The sequence below is a fragment of the Salmo trutta genome, chromosome 26, assembly GCF_901001165.1.
Source record: "Salmo trutta chromosome 26, fSalTru1.1, whole genome shotgun sequence".
Classification (NCBI taxonomy): Eukaryota; Metazoa; Chordata; class Actinopteri; order Salmoniformes; family Salmonidae; genus Salmo; species Salmo trutta.
The window spans coordinates 19,907,299-19,934,790 of NC_042982.1; the positions used below are offsets into that span (position 1 = coordinate 19,907,299).

The 27,492-nt window shown below is 43.4% G+C and overlaps 2 protein-coding genes across 2 annotated transcripts in view; both read right to left on the bottom strand.

The window, feature by feature from the left end:
- The window catches only part of LOC115163351 (vacuolar protein sorting-associated protein 53 homolog), a 34,393-nt gene extending 33,265 nt beyond the window's left edge, over positions 1–1,128 (bottom strand). Inside the window, exon 1 of the mRNA XM_029715147.1 lies at positions 979–1,128. Coding sequence (XP_029571007.1) covers positions 979–1,065 — 87 coding nt within the window. The 5' untranslated portion in view covers positions 1,066–1,128. The remainder of the gene's footprint in view (positions 1–978) is intronic.
- Positions 1,129–2,576: 1,448 nt separating this feature from the next.
- aifm4 (apoptosis inducing factor mitochondria associated 4) lies at positions 2,577–26,234 on the bottom strand. The gene is made up of 19 exons (XM_029715148.1): positions 25,842–26,234; positions 24,910–25,003; positions 24,509–24,618; positions 23,826–23,935; positions 23,655–23,699; positions 23,453–23,534; positions 23,250–23,362; positions 22,999–23,085; positions 22,688–22,779; positions 15,545–15,675; positions 15,217–15,332; positions 15,004–15,075; positions 14,815–14,878; positions 14,439–14,515; positions 14,218–14,335; positions 5,636–5,734; positions 4,136–4,211; positions 3,369–3,473; positions 2,577–3,230 (listed from the first exon to the last, which is right to left on the bottom strand). The coding sequence occupies exons 1-19, from the start codon at positions 25,954–25,956 to the stop codon at positions 3,200–3,202; spliced, it is 1,737 nt and encodes a 578-aa protein (XP_029571008.1). The 5' UTR covers positions 25,957–26,234; the 3' UTR covers positions 2,577–3,199.
- Positions 26,235–27,492: the final 1,258 nt, after the last annotated feature.

Sequence of the window (27,492 nt, forward strand, 5' to 3'; positions counted from 1 at the left end):
CACCCAGAGGATCGCCTTCATTGGCATGGAACTGGACTCAGTTCTCATGAGAGCACGCCTGCCCACCAGCAGCGTTCAGGCGATCTTATCTTGCCTCGACCACTTTCGGCAGGGGTGGGTGGTATCTGCCCTAACCTGCCTTGTTGATTCCCCTGGGCCTGCTCCATATCCGGCCTCTTCAACGGTGGTTCAACTCCCACCACCTGCACCCAAAGCGTAACCATTACCTACGGGTGACCGCACAGTGCCTAGGGGCAATATAAAGTCAAGAGAAGAAAAAGCCTTGGAGGAGAGATGACTAGAAACGATTCGGTTGACCGTTTTGTGTTGATTAATTGTCGGAGTAGAGGACCTTGTGCATTTCAGGTAAAATAACTCAAATGTTTATATCCCAGGACAAATTAGCTAGCAACAGCAAGCTATCTAAATAGGACAAATTAGCTAGCAAGTGCAAGCTAGCTAGCTAAATTGCCATAAATGTTTAATGATTTTTGACCTGTACCCAAATTAATAGAATTGGTTCAGAGTTTGTTTTTATATTTTAACCTGCGTGTTATGATCGCGTTTGGTGTGGGGGGACACAATACATTTATGCTCGATGGTACACGCGCGCATCCGGTTTGGAATCCGTGTTAGTGTCAGTTTCAATGACAGGTACCAGTAAGGCCGGGGTGGCAATCTGTCTGGCTTTTACCAAAGGGGAGGTTGCTGTTGTTAGACAAAGCTAGCTAGTCAGTTAACGTTACCTAGCTTGAAATACAAAACTTCAGAGACAATGACTGTTTACATGTATTTTAAATAACTTATCTAGCTGTACGCAAAGGTCCCTAAAACAGCTAACAACCCTAATGTAGCTGGCAGGCTAACTAGGACAACAACACAGCTAACATTAGGTAAGCTAGCTATCTAGCTCATGCCTAAATACAGATTACTATTTTCATTGTAGATAAGAAACTATCCCACTTAGCACACGATTACCTGCTCGATGGCCAACTGCACCTCTGGAGTAAGGTGCAAAATAGCCTCCAAATCCTCCGCAAATTCCAATTCTTCCTCCTCCATCATAATGAACAACTAGCTAGCTACCGCAGAGCCAGGTCTTCGCCTCCTTCTTCTTCTGGGGATTTTACATGGCGGTTGGCAACCAACTTTAAGGTGCATTACCGCCACCAACTGGACTGGAGTGTGAACCAGAGACAGAAAAGGCCTAAATCCTACCCAATATACTCGTCTCTTAAGGACACGAAATACATAATTCAATACTACATCCCCCTGAAGATTTCCCCAGCAGTGCACTTAATCTTGTCTCTTCAACCCCATTACTCCTCAAACCTAATAACAATCGCTCCCTTTCCCTCCAATATTTCTGGCACTGAAATAGAATGTGTTCCACTGTCTCCATCTCCTCCTGACAATGATCACACCTCCCAGTTGGATGTTTCCCCACCAATTTCAATGTATTATTGAGCATTGTGTGTCCCAGTCTCAGCCTTGTGATTACATTTTCCTCCCTTCTCTCTCGGCCTGAGGACCTCCCTTTGCTTCTAACCACTGTTTTTAACCACCCTTTACAAAACATACAATACATCCTATCTGCTTTGAGACACAAATTAATTTAAGGTAATCCGTGCTACACCAGAGTCAGAGCAGATGACTACCCTGTCTCCTCCAGCCACTCTGCAGCCAAGAGTATGGCCATCAACTCCATTGTGTAAACAGATAAATTATTTGTGGCTATTTTGTCACTGCCACCTTAAACTCAGGAACACTAGAAGCTGCACTTGTCCTCCCTGTTTTAGGGTCCTTAGATCCATCTGTGAATATATTCAAGAAGGCATAGTATTGTGTTCTTAAATGTTCACTTACAACGGAATCTATTCCTCAACAGCTCTTAATCTCTCAAGCAATCCTAGATCTATCACTGGCTGGGGAGCAACCAAGGTGGGATAGCAGGAAGAACGAAGTGGGCCTAAACTCCCTCCCAAACAACCCCATCTCTCTTGCCATGCTATTGCCTATCCACACTTATATTCAGATTTTGTTAATGTTCCCAGCACTCTAGAAGTACCTTTTTTGTAGGACTTGTAACCTTATGTCCTTGTAGATTTACCCAATGTCATGGTTAGCTGTTGTCTTCTTAACTTTAACAGCATCTCTCCCACCTCTATCTGCATCGCTGCCACCGGAGGTCCTGAGTGCTCCACAACATATTCTTAGGGCTTGGGCCTGGATTACATCTAGCTTTTTTAAAGATGTCTGAGCTGCTGTTTCATATGCTGTTACACTTCCATAATCCAGTGATGACCTTAACAGTGCTTTTTCAACACCATTCTATCTTCCCCCCACTCCATTCCTGACAGGCAACGCATCACATTCAATATTAGGGCGGGCCGGGGCTTCAGGGATACTTCTGGGACACTGGAGGACCTTGATATCCCTAGGCAGCTACTCTTATTTCTCACCACCTGAACCACAGCATATGGAGCATAGGTCTATTGTGTATTGAGAAAATGTGTGATAGACTACCATTATTCCAAATACCGTAACTGTAAAGACATTCAAAGGCAATGAAGACATGTCATAGAATAGTCATTTTATTCCTAAGAAGATTTAAAAAACTACAGATCACACAGAACACCCAGTAGTTTTTGATCAGCAAACATATTCCTGAGACCAATTGGCTTTTTATTGTACAGTAACAGTACCATGTTTAACGAACTAGCAGATTACTGTCTTAGTTATACAGATCATTTAATCCCTTGTCCATCTCTCTCTGTCTGTTGTAACAGCTACGGTCTAGTCTCTACATCTCAAAGCCTTCAATAAAGTCTGAATTGTTGCCATTTGAGTTAATTTTATTATGCTGTTCCCACTCACTGTATATTACAGAGTTGTTCTTGCTAATTTGATGTGTCATCAAAGGGCACACAGGCCAGGGAACAAGAATGGAATCAAAGTCGTCTGTAACCATGGTTACAGTGCCTTGGACAGATCTGAATGGCCTTTGGTTTGGTGTTAATGGAAAAATTGACTTTGGCAAGAGGGGAAAGAATAAAGAGTGATAAGGAAACAGAGAGAAGAGTAAGAAAATGTTTTTTATATATATATATATATATATATATATATATATTGATTTGAGGGTTAAAGGAGGTACCGTCGACCTGGGCATTGACCATGGAGTGTTGCAGGAAGAGGAGGTTTACATTTGCAACCAACTGAGGTCATCAGACCTACAAAAGAGACGTAAACTAAGATTATGTGGGAAATACAACATTTTGATTAACTTATCACCATTCTAAGGCATGAACACACTGTCTCTTTCTCTCATATATTTCTCTTGCCTGTGTACATATAAAATGGTAACTCACTGTGCCTGTGCCTTGGTTATGACTAATCCGTTTGACATCATCTCTGCCAGTCGAGCGACAGCAGGGTCAAACATCAGACTGGCTGCTGCCACCACCTGATCATCCCTGGTGATCACATATGTATGCTTTCAGAGATGTGTTCAAGGAAAATTATATTTATTTAAATTGTCTTTTTCTATTTTTACCCCCCTTTTTCGATCTTGGCTCATCTCTCCAACATCCCAACGGGCTCGGGAGAGGCGAAGGTGGAATCATGTGTCCTCCAAAACATGACCCGATTAACCGCGCTCCTTAACACCCGTCAGCTTAACCCGGAAGCCAGCCGCACCAATGTGTCGGAGGAAACACCTTTCAACTGGCGACCGGGGTCAGCCTGCAGGCACCCGACCCACCACAAGGAGTTGCTAGGGCACGATGAGCCAAGTAAAGCCCCCTGGCCAAACCCGGACGACGCTGGGCCAATTGTGCACCATCCTATGGGACTCCCGGCCACGTGGCATAGCCTGGGAATGAACCCGGGTCTGTAGTAACACCTCTTGCACTGCGATGCAATGCCTTAGTTCGCTGCGCCACTCGGAAGGCCCCCAAGAAACATATTAAAACAGAACTTGTCCTGTCCAATAAGAACGGTCATTTTAATTTCCGTTGCAAAACATTTTCCTACGTTGTGCCCAACTACACACGATGCATCTTAGGCATAGATATGACATTTACAAAACTACCGACCAAAACAGAAAGGGAATGTAAAGCAATGCATTGTCACTTACTTGATATAGAAAGCTAGGAACTTCCTCTCCTCAACTTTGCCCTTGAATATGATCTCTGTGTATCCTTCACCGTAGCCTTGGAAACAAAAGGTATGAGAGACAAATAAGACAACGTACAGTGCATTCGGAAAGTATTCAGACCCCTTGACTTCTTCTACATTTTGTTATGATACAGCCTTATTCTAAAATGTATTATATCAAAAAAATCCTCATCAATCTACAAACAATACCCCATAATGACAATATGAAAATTGTCATACAATTTTTGCAAATTTCTTAAAAATAAAAAACAGATACCTTATTTACATAAGTATTCAGAATATTTGCTATGAGACTTGAAATTAAGCTCACGTGCATCCTGTTTCCATTGATCTTCTTTGAGATGTTTCTACAACTTGATTGGAGTCCACCTGTGGTAAATTCAATTGATTGGAAATGATTTGGAAAGGCACACACTTGTCAATACAAGGTCCCACAGTTGACAGTGCATGTCAGAGCTAAAACCAAGCCATGAGGTCGAAGGAATTGTCCGTAGAGCTGCAAGACAGGATTGTGTCAAGGCACAGATCTGGGAAAGGGTACCAAAAAATGCAGCATTGAAGGTCCCAAAGAACACAGTGGCCTCCATCATTCTTAAATGGAAGAAGTTTGGATCCACCAAGACTTTTCCTAGAGCTGGCTGCCCGACCAAACTGAGCAATCTGGGGAGAAGGGCCTTGGTCAAGGAGGTGACCTCAGAATGGGGCGAAGGTTCACTTTCCAACAGGACAACGACTCTAAGAACACAGCCAAAACAATGCAGGAGTGGACAAGTCTCTGAATGTCCTTGAGTGGCCCAGCAAGAGCCCGCACTTGAACCCGATCGACCATCTCTGGAGAGACCTGAAAATAGCCATGTAGCGACGCTCCCCATCCAACCTGACAGTGCTTGAGAGGATATGCAGAGAAGAATGGGAGAAACTCCCCAAATACAAGTGTGCCAAGCTTGTAGCGTCGTATCGAAACAGACTCTAGGCTGTAATCGCTGCCAAACATGCTTCAACAAATTACTGAGTAAAGGGTCTGAATACTTGTGTAAATATGATATTGAAGTTTTTTTAATTTTTATAAATGTGCTGTTTTTGCTTCGTCATTATGGGGTATTGTGTGTAGATTGATGAGGGGAACAAATTATGTAATCCATTTTAGAATAAGGCTGTAACGTAACAAAATGTGGAAAAAGTCAAGGGGTCTGAAAACTTTCCAAATGCACTGTAAGTTAATTGAACAGTGACTGTTTCTAAGAGCGTAGAATAAAACAGAAACAAATGTGCTATCTAGAACCTGAAAGGGTTCTTCGGCTGTCCCCATAGGAGAACCCTTTGAAGAACCATTTTTGGTTCCAGGTAGAACCCTTTTGGGTTCCATGTGGAACATTTTCCAGAGGGTTTTACATGGAACTCGTTTGGAACCCTTTTTCTAAGAGTTTAGAGGTATCACTATCTCATCTCGGATTATCACCTGTGTAGCGGACACTCTTCCCTAGCAGCACTGTCCAGAAGAAAGGAACAGAATCGATCTTAATCTGCTTCTGTAACATATTCAGTGCTGCAACCCTTCCTGAGGAAAAAGCAAACACATTAAAAATGTTCATTCTATTTCTAACATCCAACCAATTGACATTCTCTCGTTGCCATATCCATAGTGGTTGACTTCTGTTTTTTTGTGCTGAATCAGGTGTGTTAGTGATAGGCTGGGACAAAAGCTTCAGGATCATGAATGAAGAATACAGGCATAGCAGTCTTTTTTTTCTCACCGGCTTCATTAATAAGTGCATCAATGACATTGTCCCCACAGTGACCGTACGTACATATCCTAACCAGAAGCCATGGATTACAGGTAACATCCGCCCTGAGCTAAATGGCTAGAGTTGCCTCTTTCAAGGTGCCGAACATTAACCCGGACGCATATAAGAAATCCTGCTACCGAATCCTACTACACCGGCTCTGACGCTCATTGGATGTAGCAGGGGCAGTCACAAGCTGCCCAGTGACACGAGCCTACCAGACGAGATAAATGCCTTGTTTGCTCGCTTCGAGGCAAGCAACACTGAATCATGCTTGAGAGCACCTTCTGTTCCAGACGACTGGTGATCATGCTCTCCGTAGCTGATGTGAGTAAGTCCTTTAATAAACAGGTTAACATTCACAAGGCTGCAACCTCTCCCTGACCCAGTCTGTAATACCTACATGTTTCAAGCAGACCACCATATTTCCTGTGCCCAAGAACACCAAGGTAACCTGTCTAAATGACTATAGCCCCATAACATTCACATTTGTAGCCATGAAGTGCTTTGAAAGACTGGTCATGGCTCACATCATCACCATCATCCCAGACCATCATCCCATACCTCCCCAGATCCACAGATGACGCAATCTCTATTGCACTCCCCATTGCCCTTTCCCACTTGGACAAAAGGAACACCTACATGAGAATGATGTTCATTGACTACAGCTCAGAGTTCAGCACCATAGTGCCCTCAAAGCTTATCACTAAGCTAAGGTCCCTGGGACTGAACATCTCCCTCTGCAACTGGATCCTGGTGGTGAGGGTAGGCAACAACACTTCTGCCACACTGACCCTCAATACGGGGGCCCCTCATGGGTGTGTGCTTAGTCCCCTCCTGCGTGCTTAGTCCCCTCCTGTACACCATGTTAAGTTTGCTGATGACACGACAGTGGTAGGCCTGATCACTGTCGACAATGAGACAACCTATAGGGAGGAGGTCAGACCTAGCAGTGTGGTGCCAGGACAACAACCTCTCCCTCAATGTCAGTAAGACAAAGGAGCGGATTGTGGACTACAGGAAATTTGAGGGCCGAGCACGCTCCCATTCACATCAACGGGGCTGTAGTGGAGTGGGTCGAGAGCTTCAAGTTCCTCAGTGTTCACATCACTAAGGATCTATCATGGTCCAAACACACCAACACAGTCATGAAGAGAGCACGACAACGTCTCTTTCCCCTCAGGAGGCTGAAAAGACTTGGCATGGGCCATCAGATCCTCAAAAAGGGCTCCCTGTCATCCAGGATCTCTATACAGGCGGTGTCAGAGGAAGGCACAAAACATTCTCAAAGATTCCAGCTAACCAAGCCACAGACTGTTCTCTTTGCCACCGCACGGCAAGCAATACCAATGCACTGGAACCAACAGGACCCTGAACAGCTTCTACCCCCAAGCCATAAGACTTCTAAACAAGGCTGCTTAATAGCTAATCAAATGGCTTCCCAAACTACCTGCAATGACCCTTTTTTGCACTAACTCTCTTGCACCGACTCTGTGCACACACTCTACACACACACTCACACATACATACTTAAACCCCAACACACACACTACATACGCCCACACACACACACATAACATGAACACACATGCATAATGACATCACAAACACACACACACTTACCACATCGCTGCTGCTACTGTCTATTATCTATCCTGTTGCCTAGTCACTTTATCCCTACCTACAGTATATGTACAGTACGTAGCTACCTCAATTACCTGCACATCTAGTAGGTACTGGTATTCCCTATATGTAGCCATGTTATTTTCTCCCTATATATAGCCATGTTATTTTCTCCTCCCTATATATAGCCATGTTATTTTCTCCTCCCTATATATAGCCATGTTATTTTCTACTCCCTATATAGAGCCATGTTATATTCTACTCCCTATATATTGTTACGTTCGTCATAATAATGATCGGACCAAGGCGCAGCGTGAGTAGTGTTCCACATAATTAATTAGAAAGTGAAACTTTAGAAAAATACAAAACAAATAAAGAATAAACCAACCGTGACTAACAATGCAACTACACATAAACAATATCCCATAACCCACAACTGAAAAACAAGCTACTTAAGTATGAAGAACCCCCTCATCCTGCGGATCCGCCAGCATTGGAGGCGGCTCTGGTGCAGGACGAAGAACCCTCTTATCCTGCGAATCCGCCAGCATCGGTGGAGGCTCTGGACCGCCGACCGTCGCTGGAGGCTCTGGACCGCGGACCGTCGCTGGAGACTCTGGACCGCGGACCGTCGCTGGAGACTCTGGACCGCGGACCGTCGCTGGAGATTCTGGACCGCGGACCGTCGCTGGAGACTCTGGACCGCCGCTGGAGACTCTGGACCGCGGACCGTCGCTGGAGACTCTGGACCGCGGACCGTCGCTGGAGACTCCGGACCGTCTCTGGAGGCTCCGGGCCGTGGACCGTCTCTGGAGGCTCCGGGCCGTGGACCGTCTCTGGAGGCTCCGGGCCGTGGACCGTCTCTGGAGGCTCCGGGCCGTGGACCGTCTCTGGAGGCTCCGGGCCGTGGACCGTCTCTGGAGGCTCCGGGCCGTGGACCGTCTCTGGAGGCTCCGGGCCGTGGACCGTCTCTGGAGGCTCCGGGCTGTGGACCGTCTCAGGAGGCTCCGGGCTGTGGACCGTCCCAGGAGGTTCCGGACTGTGGACCGTCGCCGGAAGCTCTGGACTGGAAACTGTCGCCGGAAGCTCTGGACTGGGAACTGTCGCCGGAAGCTCTGGACTAGGGACCGTCGCCTGAAGCTCTGGAACGGGAAGGCGCACTGGAGGCCTGATGCGTGGGGCCGGCAGAGGTGGCGCCAGACTGGTAACACGCACCTCAGGGCATGTGCGGGGAGCAGGCACAGGACGTACCTGACTGAGGACACGCACTTCAGGAAGAGTGCGAGGAGGAGACACAGGATGTACTGGACTGGGAATGCGCACTGGAGACCTAGTGCGTGGAGCCAGCACAGGTGGTGCCAAACTGGTGCCTCGCACTTCAGGGCGAGTGTGGGGAGCAGGCACAGGACGCACTGGGCTGTGGAGGCACACTGGAGACCTGGTGCGTACAACCGGTGCAGGATATACTGGACCGTGGAGGTGCACTGGAGGTCTGGAGCGTAGAGCTGACACAACCCGTCCTGGCTGGATGCTCACTTTAGCCCGGCAAGTGCGGGGCGCTGGCACAGGACGCACTGGGCTGTGAAGGCGCACTGGCGACACAGTGTGTAGTGCTGGCACAGGATATCCTGGACTGTGAAGGCGCACTAGAGGCCTGATGCGTAAGGCCGATACAGCAAGCACCGGACTGGTGACACGCACTTTAGGGCGAGTGCTGGGAGCAGGCACAGGACACACCGGACTGGGGACACGAACTTCAGGGAGAGTACGAGGAGGTGACACAGGACGTACTGGGCTGTGAAGGCGCACTGGAGACCTGGTGCGTATAGCCGGCCTCAATTGTACCGGAACTTTAACACACTTCTCAGTACAAGTACGGGGAGCTGACACAGGTGGCATTGGACGACTAACACGCTCCTCAGGGCGAATGCCATGCATACTACACCAAACCAACAGCTCTCTCTCTTCACTCTCCTCCAATTTATCCAACAATTCCTCGAAAGTCTCTAAATCTCCCCTCCGTTCACTCTCCTCCAATTTATCCAATAACTCCTCAACGGACTCTGACTCACCCCAATATTCCTCTTCGCTCTCCGACTCGCCCCAACACATGTGCCCCCCCCCAAAAAAAATATTTTGAGGTTGCTTCTTGGGCTTGTGTCGTGGCAGCGAACCCTGTCGTCGTCGCTGTCCTTCCTTCACAGCTTGCGTCTCCCGCCATGGAAGGTGGGAGACCTATCCAGAATCTCTTCCCAAGTCCAGGACTCCTTCACCTGGTCACGCTGCTTGGTCCTGGTCGGATGGGATATTCTGTCACGTTCGTCATAATAATGATCAGACCAAGGCGCAGCGTGAGTAGCGTTCCACATAATTTATTAGATAGTGAAACTTTAGAAAAATACAAAACAAATAAAGAATAAACGAACCGTGACTAACAATGCAACTACACATAAACAATATCCCATAACCCACAACTGAAAAACAAGCTACTTAAGTATGATCCCCAATTAGAGACAACGATTACCAGCTGCCTCTAATTGGGAATCATACAAATCACCCAAACATAGAAAAACTAAACTAGAACCCCACATAGAAAATAATAACTAGAAAAACCCCCAGTCACGCCCTGACCTACTCCATCATAGAAAATAAGAGCTTTCTATGGTCAGGACGTGACATATATAGCCATGTTATTTTCTACTCCCTATATATAGCCATGTTATTTTCTCCTCCCTATATATAGCCATGTTATTTTCTACTCCCTATATATAGCCATGTTATTTTCTCCTCCCTTTCTACTCCCTATATATAGCCATGTTATTTTCTCCTCCCTATATATAGCCATGTTATTTTCTCCTCCCTATATGTAGCCATGTTATTTTCTCCTCCCTATATGTAGCCCTGTTATTTTCTCCTCCCTATATATAGCCATGTTATTTCTCCTCCCTATATGTAGCCATGTTATTTTCTCCTCCCTATATGTAGCCGTGTTATTTTCCCTTTCCTATATATAGCCATGTTATTTTCTCCTCCCTATATATAGCCATGTTATTTTCTCCTCCCTATATGTAGCCATGTTATTTTCTCCTCCCTATATGTAGCCATGTTATTTTCTCCTCCCTATATATAGCCATGTTATTTTCCCTTTCCTATATATAGCCATGTTATTTTCTCCTCCCTATATATAGCCATGTTATTTTCTCCTCCCTATATGTAGCCATGTTATTTTCTCCTCCCTATATATAGCCATGTTATTTTCACTTTCCTATATATAGCCATGTTATTTTTTCTCCTCCCTATATATAGCCATGTTATTTTCTCCTCCCTATATGTAGCCATGTTATTTTCTCCCCCCTGTATATAGCCATGTTATTTTCTCCTCCCTGTATATAGCCGTGTTATTTTCTCCTCCCTATATGTAGCCATGTTATTTTCTACTCCCTATATATAGCCATGTTATTTTCTCCTCCCTATATATAGCAATGTTATTTTCTCCTCCCTATATGTAGCCGTGTTATTTTCTCCTCCCTATATATAGCCGTGTTATTTACTCCTCCCTATATATAGCCATGTTATTTTCTCCTCCCTATATATAGCCATGTTATTTTCCCTTTCCTATATATAGCCATGTTATTTTCTCCTCCCTATATATAGCCATGTTATTTCTCCTCCCTATATGTAGCCATGTTATTTTCTCCTCCCTATATATAGCCGTGTTATTTTCTCCTCCCTAAATATAGCCATGTTATTTTCTCCTCCCTATATGTAGCCATGTTATTTTCTCCCCCCTGTATATAGCCGTGTTATTTTCTCCTCCCTATATGTAGCCATGTTATTTTCTCCTCCCTATATATAGCCGTGTTATTTTCTCCTCCCTATATATAGCCGTGTTATTTTCTCCTCCCTATATGTAGCCATGTTATTTTCTACTCCCTATATATAGCCGTGTTATTTTCTCCTCCCTATATATAGCCATGTTATTTTCTCCTCCCTATATGTAGCCATGTTATTTCCTCCTCCCTATGTAGAGCCATGTTATATTCTCCTCCCTATATATAGCCGTGTTATTTTCTCCTCCCTATATATAGCCATGTTATTTTCTCCTCCCTATATGTAGCCATGTTATTTTCTACTCCCTATATATAGCCGTGTTATTTTCTCCTCCCTATATATAGCCATGTTATTTTCTCCTCCCTATATGTAGCCATGTTATTTCCTCCTCCCTATATAGAGCCATGTTATATTCTCCTCCCTATATATAGCCATGTTTTTTTCTCCTCCCTATATATAGCCATGTTATTTCCTCCTCCCTATATATAGCCATGTTATTTCTCCTCCCTATATGTAGCCATGTTATTTTTTCTCCTCCCTATATATAGCCATGTTATTTTCTCCTCCCTATATGTAGCCATGTTATTTTCTCCCCCCTGTATATAGCCATGTTATTTTCTCCTCCCTGTATATAGCCGTGTTATTTTCTCCTCCCTATATGTAGCCATGTTATTTTCTACTCCCTATATATAGCCATGTTATTTTCTCCTCCCTATATATAGCCATGTTATTTTCTCCTCCCTATATGTAGCCGTGTTATTTTCTCCTCCCTATATATAGCCGTGTTATTTACTCCTCCCTATATATAGCCAAGTTATTTTCTCCTCCCTATATATAGCCATGTTATTTCCTCCTCCCTATATGTAGCCATGTTATTTTCTCCTCCCTATATATAGCCATGTTATTTTCCCTTTCCTATATATAGCCATGTTATTTTCTCCTCCCTATATATAGCCATGTTATTTCTCCTCCCTATATGTAGCCATGTTATTTTCTCCTCCCTATATATAGCCGTGTTATTTTCTCCTCCCTATATATAGCCATGTTATTTTCTCCTCCCTATATGTAGCCATGTTATTTTCTCCCCCCTGTATATAGCCGTGTTATTTTCTCCTCCCTATATGTAGCCATGTTATTTTCTCCTCCCTATATATAGCCGTGTTATTTTCTCCTCCCTATATATAGCCATGTTATTTTCTCCTCCCTATATGTAGCCATGTTATTTTCTACTCCCTATATATAGCCGTGTTATTTTCTCCTCCCTATATATAGCCATGTTATTTTCTCCTCCCTATATGTAGCCATGTTATTTCCTCCTCCCTATATAGAGCCATGTTATATTCTCCTCCCTATATATAGCCATGTTATTTTCTCCTCCCTATATATAGCCATGTTATTTCCTCCTCCCTATATATAGCCATGTTATTTTCTCCTCCCTATATGTAGCCATGTTATTTTCTACTCCCTATATATAGCCGTGTTATTTTCTCCTCCCTATATATAGCCATGTTATTTCTCCTCCCTATATATAGCCATGTTATTTTCTCCTCCCTATATGTAGCCATGTTATTTCCTCCTCCCTATATAGAGCCATGTTATTTCTCCTCCCTATATGTAGCCATGTTATTTTCTCCTCCTCCATATATATAACCATGTTATTTCTCCTCCCTATATGTAGCCATGTTATTTTCTCCTCCCTATATATAGCCATGTTATTTTCTCCTCCCTATATATAGCCATGTTATTTTCTCCTCCCTATATATAGCCATGTTATTTTCTCCTCCCTATATATAGCCGTGTTATTTTCTCCTCCCTATATATAGCCATGTTATTTTCTCCTCCCTATATGTAGCCATGTTATTTTCTACTCCCTATATATAGCCGTGTTATTTTCTCCTCCCTATATATAGCCATGTTATTTTTCCTCCCTATATGTAGCCATGTTATTTCCTCCTCCCTATATAGAGCCATGTTATATTCTCCTCCCTATATATAGCCATGTTATTTTCTCCTCCCTATATATAGCCATGTTATTTCCTCCTCCCTATATATAGCCATGTTATTTTCTCCTCCCTATATGTAGCCATGTTATTTTCTACTCCCTATATATAGCCGTGTTATTTTCTCCTCCCTATATATAGCCATGTTATTTTCTCCTCCCTATATATAGCCATGTTATTTTCTCCTCCCTATATGTAGCCATGTTATTTCCTCCTCCCTATATAGAGCCATGTTATTTTCTCCTCCCTATATGTAGCCATGTTATTTTCTCCTCCTCCATATATATAACCATGTTATTTTCTCCTCCCTATATGTAGCCATGTTATTTTCTCCTCCCTATATATAGCCATGTTATTTCCTCCTCCATACATATAACCATGTTATTTTCTCCTCCCTATATATAGCCATGTTATTTCCTCCTCCATACATATAACCATGTTATTTTCTCCTCCCTATATATAGCCATGTTATTTTCTCCTCCCTATATGTAGCCATGTTATTTCCTCCTCCCTATATAGAGCCATGTTATTTTCTCCTCCCTATATGTAGCCATGTTATTTTCTCCTCCTCCATACATATAACCATGTTATTTTCTCCTTCCTATATATAGCCATGTTATTTTTACTCATTATTTCGATTCATTATTCACTGGGTATTTATTCCTCATGTCACTATTTACATGTTATCTTATTTTTAACTCTGCATTGTTGGAAAAGGACTCGTAAGTTAGAATATCTGTTAGTCTACACCTTTTGTCTACGAAACATAATAAAATGTTATGTTAAATAAAATTAGATTTTACCATGAGCTGATGCCAACTGCCAATGTCCAATGTTGACCCTCTGGTCTTTCCGTATGGTGAGAGGGAAGGACGTCACGTCTCCGGCTCCAAAAACATTTGGAATGTTGGTTCTCATGAACTGTAGGGAAGCAGCAATGTGTTGGGGACTGTAAACCATTAGTACCATAGTTATTACCTCAACATAACTATAGCTTGTTAATGATAACCATCATCATGGTTACCTTATCAACGATGACAGCCTTTCTAGAATCCACCTCCACCTGGCTTTCCTTCAGGAAGTCAGAGTTAGGGATGACACCTAAGGAGCAACCATGATGTTACATCAATAACTCCAACATTGTGAAACCCCATCTATCAGACCTGGGTTCAAATATTATTTACTTTCATTAAAATATTTCAGCTCTGCTTGACTGAGCTTGCCGTACACCGAATACTATTTGAACCTAGGTCAGGTTAATTCAAAGAAATGGTGGAAATAGGATGGGAAAGTTCCACAGAGACCATGTAGAGATTTAACAGGGAAAGTGTGAGCTGATGGAAACTCTAATGGATCCTTTATAGATCTTTAAGGATATGCAGAAGTATCAGATTACCTACCGATCCCTGCTATCACCACATCCGTTTCCACAACCGCACCGCTTTTCAGAACAACCTCTTTCACCTATACAAACAACAATTTTCCATCTTAATCATCTCTATGGGTCTTGAGAGAATGTCCATAACGTGCATTACAGTGATATAAGTTGTGGTGATGTTTGCTGCTGGGTGAATATTGATTTACTTTACCTTGCCATTCTCCCCTATGATCTCCACCACTCCGTCGTTCATGTAGAACTTGACTTTGCTCTCCTCCAACATCTTCGACAGAGGAGAAACGCACACTCATGTTTGATTTATACAATCAAAACTTGGGAGTTACATATTCATAAATGTTTGTAGCCTAGTGGTGGGTGTTGTATCAGGTAGAGTACATTACATATGATAACCATTGTCTCAGACCTGCATTGTCATCTTCCCAATCTCTGGGCCCAGGGACCTCTCAAAGGGATATGAGCCGTTGCCAACCATCGCCACACTGGCAGCTTTGTCTGCCAAGTAGGATGCCACCTCCATACCTACGATGTAAAAACAGATGAGGGAAAACCTGGTTTTGAGGAACACAAATCAAATGAAAGTCTAATCAAATACAACAACCTCACCTTACTGTAAGCAACCAAGTCACAAACCTATAGTTAATTAACTACTTATACATTTCATTTATAAATTACATTAAAAAAATAGGACTTCTCCTCAGTGTACAGTATGAAGTGATCTCTTTATGGTTAACCTATGAAGGAGGCTCCAACGACCACAGCCTTCTTTCCCACACAGGATTGGTGGATCTCCTTGGCGTCCTCATAGCTCTGCAGTATCCTCACTCCCTCCAACTCAGAGCCAGGACAGCTCAGAGGCCTCGCCCTACAAGGAGGCAGAAAGAGAGGGAGACGTGGGTAAAACAACAGCTAACATGCTAGTATGCTAGCATTGGACAGAGCATTAGGTAGGCATACAGATTCAGTAGAGTTTGACATCTAGAATTCAAATGGTCACCAATTCAAATGAGAATGTGATTGTCATGGAGAATGTGGTGACAAACGCTGTAGGCCTATAGCTATGGCTCTGACATTGTCTAGGTAGCATATACCAAGACAGGCAGGGGACCAGTGCGATTGATTCTTTAAAATGTGCCCATATTTGATTACTGTAGTCAACAAAAGGACCTAAAAATATCATCCTCTTGCTTAGTGCTGACAAGTACTGTATTCACTCTAGGGATGATAAATCAAATCAAATGAAATTCTATTGGTCACATACACGTGTTTAGCAGATGTTATTGTGGGTGTAGAGAAATGCTTGTGCTTCTAGCTCCGACAGTGCAGTAATATCTAACAGTTTCACAACATATACCCAAAATACACGTAAATCTAAGTAAGGAATGGATTAAGAATATATATACATATGTCAGAGCGGCATTGGATATTATAGAGTACAGTATATACATATGAAATTGGTGATGCAATATTTACAAACAATTAAAGCAACTAAGATACCGTAGAATAGTATAGAGTACAGTTTACACATATGTACACATGAGTAATGCAAGATATGGATACATTACTAAAGTGGCTAGCGTTTCATTTCCTTAAAGTGACCAGTGATTCCTAATCTAATCTTAACAGTCAGTGGTGTAGTATAGAATACAATACAGTATATACATATGAAATGGGTGATGCAATATGTAAACACAATTTAAAAGTGACTAAGTGTCACAACATCCACAGAAGGTGGCGCCTCTCCTCGGTCGAGCGGCGCTCGGCGGTCGTCGTCGCCGGCCTACTAGCTGCCACCGATCTGTGTTTCAGTGTCTGTTAGTTATGTCTGTTTTGTGATTGCACCTGTTTTGTGTTTGTCATTAGTGGGGGGGTATTTAGTCCGTCTGTGTTTAGCTAGGATTCGTGCGGGATTGTTCTTTGTTACGTGTGGTGTTACTTTTATTGTATAGGCATTAGGGTTGCCGGGCTGCGCCCCGTCTGCCTTTTGAGCGGAGCTTCGTTTAAGTCATTTTTTGACTGTTATGCTCTCAGCAATATATGGATCTTGCCATTGGATTATTAAATTAAGTTTGTTCCAACGGACCTCAGTCTCCTGCGCTTGACTCACTCCTTAAACGGTTCATTCCGCACGTGACACTAAGATGCCGTAGAATAGTGGAGCGCAGTTTATACATACAGTTGAAGTCGGAAGTTTACATACATTTAGGTTGGAGTCATTAAAACTCATTTATCAACCACTCCACAAACGTCTTGTTAACAAACTATAGTTTTGGCAAGTCGTTTTGGACATCTACTTTGTGCATGACACAAGTCATTTTTCCAACAATTGTTTACAGACAGATTATTTCACTGTATCACAATTCCAGTGGGTCAGAAGTTTACATACATTAAGTTGACTGTGCCTTTAAACAGCATGGAAAATTCCTGAAAATGATGTCACGGCTGTAGAAGCTTCTGATAGGCTAATTGACATCCTTTGAGTCAATTGGAGGTGTACCTGTGGATGTATTTCAAGGCCTACCTTCAAACTCAGTGCCTCTTCGCTTGACATCATGGGAAAATCAAAAGAAATCAGCCAAGACCTCCACAAATTGTAGATCTCCACAAGTCTGGTTCATCCTTGGGAGCAATTTCCAAACGCCTGAAGGTACCACATTCATCTCTACAAACAATAGTGCGCAAGTATAAACACCATGGACCACGCAGCCGTCATACTGCTCAGGAAGGAGACGCGTTCTGTTTCCTAGAGATGAACGTACTTTGGTGCGAATAGTGCAAATCAATCCCAGAACAACAGCAAAGGACCTTGTAAAGATGCTGGAGGAAACAGGTACAAAAGTATCTATATCCACAGTAAAACTAGTCCTATATCAACATAACCTGAAAGGCCGCTCGGCAAGGAAGAAGCCACTGCTCCAAAACCGCCATAAAAAAGCCAGTCTACGGTTTGCAACTGCACATGGGGACAAAGATCGTACTTTTTGGAGGAATGGCCTCTGGTCTGATGAAACAAAAATAGAACTGTTTGGCCATAATGACCATCGTTATGTTTGGAGGGAAAAGGGGGAGGCTTGCAAGCCGAAGAACACCATCCCAACCGTGAAGCACGGGGGTGGCAGCATCATGTTGTGGGGGTGCTTTGCTGCAGGAGGGACTGGTGCGCTTCACAAAATAGATGGCATCATGAGGATGGAAAATTATGTGGATATATTGAAGCAACATTTCAAGACATCAGTCGGGAAGATAAAGCTTGGTCGCAAACGGGTCTTCCAAATGGACAATGACCCCAAGCAAACCTCCAAAGTTGTGGCAAAATGGCTTAAGGACAACAAAGTCAAGGTATTGGAATGGCCATCACAAAGCCCTGGCCTCAATCCCATATAGAATTTGTGGGCAGAACTGAAAAAGCGTGTGCGAGCAAGGAGGCCTACAAACCTGACTCAGTTACACCAGCTCTGTTATGGAGGAATGGGCCAAAATTCACCCAACTTATTGTGGGAAGCTTGATGAAGGCTACCTGAAATGTTTGACCCAATTTAAACAATTTAAAAGGCAATGCTACCAAATACTAATTGATTGTATGTAAACTTCTGACCCATTGGGAATGTGATGAAAGAAATAAAAGCTAAAATAAATCACTCTCTACTATTATTCTGACATTTCACATTCTTAAAATACAGTGGTGATCCTAACTGACCTAAGACAGGGAATTCTTACTAGGATTAAATGTCAGGAATTGTGAAAAACTGAGTTTAAATTTATTTGGTTAAGGTGTATGTAAACTTCCGACTTCAACTGTATGAGATGAGTAATGCTAGATACAGAACATTATTAAAGTGGCTAGTGATCCATTTCTAATCTATGTCTATCGGCAGCCGCCTCTGATGTGCTAGTGATGGCTGTTTAGCAGTCGGTCCCAGCTTTTATGCACCTGTACTGACCTCGCCTTCTGGATGATAGTGGGGTGAACAGGCAGTGGCTCGGGTGGTTAATGTCCTTGATGATCTTTTTGGCCTTCCTATGGCATTGGGTGCTGTAGGTGTCCAGGAGGGCGGGAAGTTTGCCCCCGGTAATGGGTTGGGCAGACCGCACCACCCTCTGGAAAGCTTTGCGGTTGTGGGCAGTGCAGTTGCCGTACCAGACAGTAATACAGCCCAACAGGATGCTCTCAATTCTGCTTCTGTAAAAGTTTGTGAGGGTTTTAGGTGTTAAGCCAAATGTCTTCAGCCTCCTGAGGTTGAAGAGGCGCTGTTGTGCCTTCTTCACCACGCTGTCTGTGTGGGTTGACCATTTCAGTTTGTCAGTGATGTGTACTCCAAGGACCTTTAAGATTTCCACCTTCTCCACTGCGGTCCCATCGATGCTCCCTTTGCTGTTTCCTGAAGTCGAAGATCATCTCCTTAGTTTTGTTGACATTGAGTGAGAGGTTATTTTCCTGGCACCACACTCCCAGAGCCCTCACCTCCTCCCTGTAGGCTGTCTCATCGTTGTTGGTAATCAAGCCTACTACTGTTGTGTCGCCTGCAAACTTGATGATTGAGTTGGAGGCGAGCGTGGCCACGCAGTAACGGTGAACAGGGAGTATAGGAGGGGGCTGAGCACGCACCCTTGTGGGGCCCCAGTGTTGAGGATCAGCGAAGAGGAGGTGTTGTTTCCTACCTTCACCACCTGGGGGTGACCTGTCAGGAAGTCTAGGACCCAGTTGCACAGGATGGGGTTCAGACCCAGGGCCTCGAGCTTGATAAGCTTGGAGGGTTGAGATATAGTCAATGAACAGCATTCTATATATGTATGCCTCTTGTCCAGATGGGACAGGGCAGTGTGCAGTGTAGTGGCGACTGCATCATCTGTGGATCTATTGGGGTGGTAAGCAATCCGTGATTGTCTGTAGATCCTGCCACATACAGTGCCTTGCAAAAGTATTCACCCCCTTGGCGTTTTTCCTATTTTGTTGCATTACAAGTGTCACGTCCTGACCCTTGGAAGAGGTCATTTTCCATAGTAGAGTGGTCAGGGTGTGACAGGTGGTTGTTTTGGGTGGTTTTGGGTTTTCTGTTTATATGTGGGCTTTTTCTAGATTTCTATTTCTATGTTTTGTTTTCTATGTTTTGGCCGGGTATGGTTTCCAATCAGAGGCAGGTGTCTATCGTTGTCTCTGATTGGAAGCCATACTTAGGCAGCCTGTTTTCCCTTTGGGTTTTGTGGGTAGTTGTTTTCCGTTTTGTCAGTGTACTTCACGGAACTGTTGGCTGTCATTTTTGTTATTTTGGTTTAAGTGTTTTCATTAATCAAGGAAATATGAGCACTTTACACGCTGCGCCTTGGTCCCCTTTCGACGACCGATGTGACAACAAGCTGTAATTTAAATGGATTTTTATTTGGATTTCATGTAATGGACATACACAAAATAGTCCAAATTGGTGAAATGAAAAGAATTACTTGTTTCAAAAAAAAAATGATACAAAATTAAAAACGGAAAAGTGGTGTGTGCATATGTATTCACCCCCTTTGCTATGAAGCCCCTAAATAAGATCTGGTGCAACCAATTACCTTCAGAAGTCACATAATTAATTAAATAAAGTCCACCTGTGTGCAATCTAAGTGTCACATGATCTCAGTGTCACAGGTGTAGCCGTGTTGAATAGACCAAATCGCAGCCAGGATATGAATGCTCATCTTTTAATTACTTTAGAATAAAGCATACACGGGAAAACAATAAACATGAACGACTAGACAGTTTCACAGGCTATGTACTTACATACAGCAGTGCGAAATAAAACAACCCACAAAAACCAGGTGACAAACACACTCCTAATATATGACTCCCAAACAGAAACAACGATAACCAGCTGTCCCTGATCGGGAGCCACACAGACCAACACAGAAACAGAAATACTAGACAAACACATACCCAGTACTTCTGCCACGTCCTGACCACAATACTAAACAACTACTCCCTCTGCTGGTCAGGACGTGACACTCAGTATATATACACCTGTTCTGAAAGGCCCCAGAGTCTGCAACACCACTAAGCATGGGGCACCACCAAGCAAGTGGCACCATGAAAACCAAGGAGCTCTCCAAACAGGTGAGGGACAAAGTTGTGGAGAAGTACAGATCAGGGTTGGGTTATAAAAAAAATATCAGAAACTTTGAAGATCCCACAGAGCACCATTAAATCCATTTTTTTTTTTTTTAAGAATATGGCACCACAACAAACCTGCCAAGAGAGGGCCGCCCACCAAAACTCACGGACTAGGCAAGGAGGGCATTAATCAGAGAGGCAACAAAGAGACCAAAGACAACCCTGAAGGAGATGCAAAACTCCACAGCAGAGATTGGAGTATCTGTCCATAGGACCACTTTAAGCCGTACACTCCACAGAGCTGGGCTTTACGGAAGAGTGGCCAGAAAAAAGCCATTGCTTAAAGAAACAAATAAGCAAACACGTTTGGTGTTCGCCAAAAGGCATGTGGGAGACTCCCCAAACATATGGAAGAAGGTACTCTGGTCAGATGAGACTAGAATTTAGCTTTTTGGCCATCAAGGAAAACGCTATGTCTGGCACAAACCCAACACCTCTCATCACCCCGAGAACACCATCCCCACAGTGAAGCATGGTGGTGGCAGCATCATGCTGTGGGGATATTTTGATTGGCAGGGACTGGCAAACTGGTCAGAATTGAAGGAATGATGGATGGCGCTAAATACAGGGAAATTGTTGAGAGAAACCTATTTCAGTCTTCTAGAGATTTGAGACTGGGACAGAGGCTCACCTTCCAGCAGGACAATGATCCTAAGCATACTGCTAAAGCAACACTTGAGTGGTTTAAGGGGAAACATTTAAAAGTCTTGGAATGGCCTAATCAAAGCCCAGACCTCATTCGAATAGAGAATCTGTGGTATGACTTAAAGATTGCTGTACACCAGCGGAACCCATCCAACTTGAAGGAGCTGGAGCAGTTTTGCCTTGAAGAATGGGCAAAAATCCCAGTGGCTAGATGTGCCAAGCTTATAGAGACATATCCCAAGAGACTTGCAGCTGTAATTGCTGCAAAAGGTGTCTCTACAAAGTATTGACTTTTGGGGGGGTGAATAGTAATGCACGCTCAAGTTCAGTTTTTTTGTCTTGTTTGTTTCACAATAAAAAATATTTAGCATCTTCAAAGTGGTAGGCATGTTGTGTATATCAAATGATACAAACCCCCCCAAAAAATCTATTTTAATTCTTGATTGTAAGGCAACAAAATAGGAAAAATGCCAAGGGGTTTGTCCCTCAACTTTGTTCCTATACCGATGTTTAGCTTGCTTGATTGCTTTGCGGAGGGAATAACTACACTGTTTGTATTCTTCCATATTCCCAGTTTTCTTGGCCTGGTTAAATGTGGTGGTTCGCGCTTTCAGTTTTGACGAATGCTCCCATCTATCCACGGTTTCTGGTTGGGGTAGGTTTTAATAGTCACAGTGGGTACAACATCTCCTATGCACTTCCTGATAAACTCATTCACCGTATCGGTATACGTGTCGATATTACTTTCTGAAGCCACTCTGAACATATCCCATTTCGCGTGATCAAAACAATGGAAGCGGAGTATAGAAGGCTGTTCACACTGCTTTCCCATTTAGTCGAACAAATTATGGCTTATTACCAACGCGGTATTGCTTATTTGCAGACTTTTTTATTTACAGCTTTGACAGTGCTACTGACTGTAGTGGTGGTGCTTGGCCTGCACATGCAAAGTCAGCGCACACAATATTCTATAATAGAATTTTGTTAATCGACACATCAAATAGTGTAATTTAACGTGGATCTTTTTGACACACAAGGACCCAAACGGCGTTCGATAAGGGAGGGGTAACAGTAACAGGCCACTGACCTGCAGCCTGTTGATATGAGCAGCTGGTCATAGTAATGCAAGGAGCCGTCATTCAGCTTCACTGTCTTCTCCACTGGGTTCACAGATACTGCCTACAAACAACCCAGGCAAATACACACACACACACATTTAGATTACGCCAGGGATTTGATCACAAGTTAGATCACATGGTGCTACTGACCAAAGACAGTATGCTACATTATCTATATGGCTTCAATACATTGTGTGGGCTGACAACTCGTAAAAAGATACTCCAGTAGGCTATGTCAACAGGTTAATTATTGCCACATTATTCCTCCCCCTGGTCTCACCTCCTTTTGCATCCACAGCTCTATGTCATGCTGCTGGAAGAAGTCAGTTGGCCGAAGGAGGAGGCTAACACTCTCCAAATGCATTGCCTGAGGAGGAGTAGCAAGAGAGGAAGAGAAGGGGCATTGCAAACTTTGTGGATACTAAAATAACTTCACACCCCGGTGGGCTCAAAAGATGCTCTTTTCGGAAGTGTTCTAGAACAGCGGTGGTTATGCCAGCTTTCAACTGACTCATGACTTTTCACCCTTACCTTACTGAGCTTGGGCTTGTCAATTGGTGGCAGGGTGTCCCTGGTCACCATGACGATTCGACCTTCGTAGCGGTTCTGTCGCAGAGTCTCGGCACACAACAAAGAGGCAGGTCCTGTACACACACACACATAATTTAGGTTTGAGGTCTCCACTCCCTGAAGAAGCCTCCCCTTTTTCCTGACATTTCAGGCCCAGTCCTCACCTCCTCCTATCAGCAGGATGGTGTGCCTGACCCCTGACACTCTGCAGCTCATATCCTTCACCCGCTTGTACAGCTTCAAAGACTGAGGAGATCATGGATACTTTAGTCATAAGGTCCATCTACGCACCAAATGTACTCAGTAAGCTACATGTACATTTAGGAAAGAGAGACTATGTTGAGAAAATCATGCATTATTTCTGACCTTTTTGTTTACTGACACATAAACTTTACCATCTTCAACTTTGACCTTAGAAAATAAAAATGGGTTAGTGTAGGTGACAGAGTCAACACATTCAAGACAAAGTATCCATTGATTCACAGTTATTGTTCCTCAGTTATTAAACTGCATTATTAATATAAAGCAAGTTAATACCTTATAACTAGGCAAACAGTCCAGGCCAGGATACTCCTCAATATCTCCAGTCTTGATGTTGAAGCACGCACCATGAAAGGGACATCTCACTCTGTCCCCGACTAAGGCTCCTGTGACGTGAGAGAGCATGACATTTCCATTGTTCAAAACACTACAGTAGTCACAATATTCTCTCCACTCTCCAATCTGACTAATAACTGTGTTTATTACCCCCACGATTTACTTACCAGGACACCAGACCGTACCGGCCTACTTTGACCCCTGATTATGACTAATGATAGTGGCACTGACGGTTTTTGCACCCAATCAGATTGTAATGTGAGACGTATGAAAAGGGCATAGCCAGCATCCACAGAGCATGGTGAATGACACACCTTGACAAATGCCATTATTGTACATTTGCATCAATGGAACTGTCAACAAGCCTACCAGATTACATTTTTCATGACAGAGTTTTGAATACAGTGTTCTCTATGTAAATACACTCTACATGAATGAATAAACTACCAAAACACACAAGCCTGTATGGGTTGACCCAATTTTCAACACAATGGTTTAGAATAAATAATATCTGTTAACTCATGGCCCAGCCATGAACATGTCATGACTTGCTTACACTCCTGCGAGTGTGCGTGCATGTGGACGGGTGTGTGTGCATGCATGTGTGTGTGTGTAGATAATACCTTTGATGAGAGGAGCGCCATAGTGGGAACATTTGCTCCCTACAGCACTGTACAGGCCCTGGGTACGGACCAATAGAATCTTCTGCTCATCCACCTCCACCTCCTTCATCCTATAGACGAGAACAGATAGTCACATTTAGATAGCTGACAAATATAAGAATAACATGGAAAGGATCAAATAAAGTTGTGTTACTGTATTTTACATATGGCCTCTAACGTCCAGTCATGGGTAATGACATGAACGTAATAATATGTTATTTGAATACTTGCATGTCGGTGTGTAATACTCTACCTTTAGGCCTACTATGGAATAATATACTTAGTATCTTACATTTGCAGCAGAAGTACTATAATATAAATAAGCTATCTGATTGTGTGATGGGTGTGTGATAAGATCTTACTGTCCATCTTGCAGGTCAGACTCCAGACACACCATCCCAGTGACCTGATCTTGGTCCTGACCTGTAGGATCTTGACCCTGGCCTTGACTCATATCTGCAAGGAAGAAAATCATATTGCGCAGGGAAAATGTAAAAGGAAGTTTATCTCTGTAGTTTTTTCCCACAAAGAAGATAATGCAAAGGGGATAGTTTTTTACCTCTACATGATCGGTGTCCGAGCTAACGTGCGCTAATGTGATTAGCATGACGTTGTAAGTAACAAGAACATTTCCCAGGACATAAACATATCTGATATGGCCAGAAAGCTTACATTTTTGTTAATCTATCTGCACTGTCCAATTTACAGTACCTACTACAGTGAAATAATACCATGCTATTGTTTGAGGAGAGTGCACAGTTATGTACTTAAATGTATCAATAAACCAATTAGGCACATTTGGGCAGACTTGATACAACATTTTGAACAGTAATGCAATGGTTCATTGGATCAGTCTAAAACTGTGGCCATACAATGCCAAAATCTAAATTGCGCCTAGACTCCTAAATCATATAAAGGCCTTTCTCTTGCATTTCAAAAATAGAAAACGCATGTTTTTTTCTTTGTATTATCTTTTACCAGATCTAATGTGTTATATTCTCCTACATTAATTTCACATTTCCACAAACGTCAAAGTGTTTCCTTTCAAATGGTATCAAGAATATGCATATCCTTGCTTCATGTCCTGAGCTACAGGCAGTTAGATTAGTGTATGTCATTTTAGGTGATCCTCCGATCTTTAAGAGGTTTTTAAGAAAATGCTGTCAAATGGGGAGGAACTATTCTCTCCGATGGCTTCTGTGTTTTCCAACCGATGGCTATACGGTTGCTGTAAAATTATGAACATAGTTTCCTAGAACAGCCCATGAATTGCTAAATAACCAACTTTGCTCACCTGTTTTCCTGCCAGACAATGCACTGGTCCCAGAGAAAACGAAACGTGAACCGTATCTCTGTACAAAACAGCCGGTCGCCTTATTTTTCAACCAAAGAGTCGTTCGCGCGTGCATCCGAAGCCACTGTCACGCGGTATCACGATGATGCTGCAGTCTGTCACTGTGCAGATGGACCCAAGACTTCGGCGACCTTTTCTACCGACAGCAGCACCAAAAGAACCAAACCAAGCTGAACTCGTCTTATCTTATCCAAGGGTGTAGGCTGTTTGCGACAAAATAAATAACTGAAATAACCCATACAGTCATCACTTGGGCAAACAAAACATACAGTGATAATGACTAAGCAGAAATGTGATGGTGGCAGCGCTAGGGAACTCTTCAATTTCCACACCCACGGTAAGGGAGTTCGATTAGGTGCACTGGGACATGGCCCGTGGTACGTACGGGCAAGAACAGTGAGGGAGCCTAATCTGCGCCGCTTGGTCATGTTGTCAACAAGGCAGCGTAATGCATAATTCATAAACATAGCCTACAACATCTATTTTCCAAAGAACATATGTTCGAATGTTTAAACTAGTTTTCATTGGGAAGGCAGATAAAGCGTTTTTATCAAAAGCAATCGCTTTTGCATGTGCACAAACACATAATCCTACTCATTACTCCAAGGGCTGAACCTATATCACTTCTGTTTTGAACCGACTTTAAAACGGGGCAACCGGTTCATGCCCGGGAGGCAGCCCTGTTCCAAAACGAATGCAATCAATGCTAAACCGGTTACACCAGATACTTTTGTTTATAAAGTGTATGTGGACACCCCTTCAAATTAGTGGATTCGGCTATTTCAGACACACCGGTTGCTGACTGGTGTATAACATCGAGCACACAGCCATGCAATATTCATAGATATACTGATATACTATTCATATTGGCAGTAGAAAGGCCTTACTGAAGAGCTTAGTGACTTTCAACGCTGAACCATCATAGGATACCACTTTTCCAACAAGTCAGTTGTTGGAATTTTTCAGTCAAATTTCTGCCCTGCTAGAGCTGGCCCCTAATCTGTAAGTGCTGTTATTGTGAAGTGGAAACATCTAGGGACAACAAAGGCTCAGCCCGGAGTGGTAGGCCACACATGTTCACAGAACGGGACCGCCACGTGCTAAAGTGCGTAACGTGTAAAAATCGTCAGTCCTCGGTTGCAACAGTCAATACCGAGTTCCAAATTGCCTCTGAAAGCAATGTCATCACAATAACTGTTCGTTGGGTGCTTCATGAAATGGGTTTCCATCCACACACAAGCCTAAGATCACCATGCACAATGCCAAGTGTCAGCTGGAGTGGTGTTCTCTGCGTTCTCTGGAGTGATGAATCATGCTTCACCATCTGGCAGTCCAGTGGACGAATCTGGGTTTGGCTGATGCCAGGAGAATGCTACCTGCCCCAATGCATAGTGCCAACTTTAAAGTTTGGTGGAGGAGGAATAATGGTCTAGGGCTGTTTTTCATGGTTCGGGCTAGGCCCCTTAGTTCCAGTGAAGGGAAATCTTATGCTACAACATCGAATGACATTCTAGACGATTCGGTGCTTCCAACTTTGTGGCAACAGTTTGGGGAAGGACCTTTCCTGTTTCAGCATGACAATGCCCCCATG

Excerpts from the sequence above, each read along its gene's own strand:
- aifm4 (XM_029715148.1), bottom strand. The coding sequence starts at position 25,956 with ATGCACGCGCGAACGACTCTTTGGTTGAAAAATAAGGCGACCGGCTGT. Across the intron at positions 25,004-25,841 it reads ATTGTCTGGCAGGAAAACAG|ATATGAGTCAAGGCCAGGGT; the intron begins GTGAGCAAAGTT and ends TCTTCCTTGCAG. Across the intron at positions 15,076-15,216 it reads TTGGGAAGATGACAATGCAG|ATGTTGGAGGAGAGCAAAGT; the intron begins GTCTGAGACAAT and ends CCTCTGTCGAAG.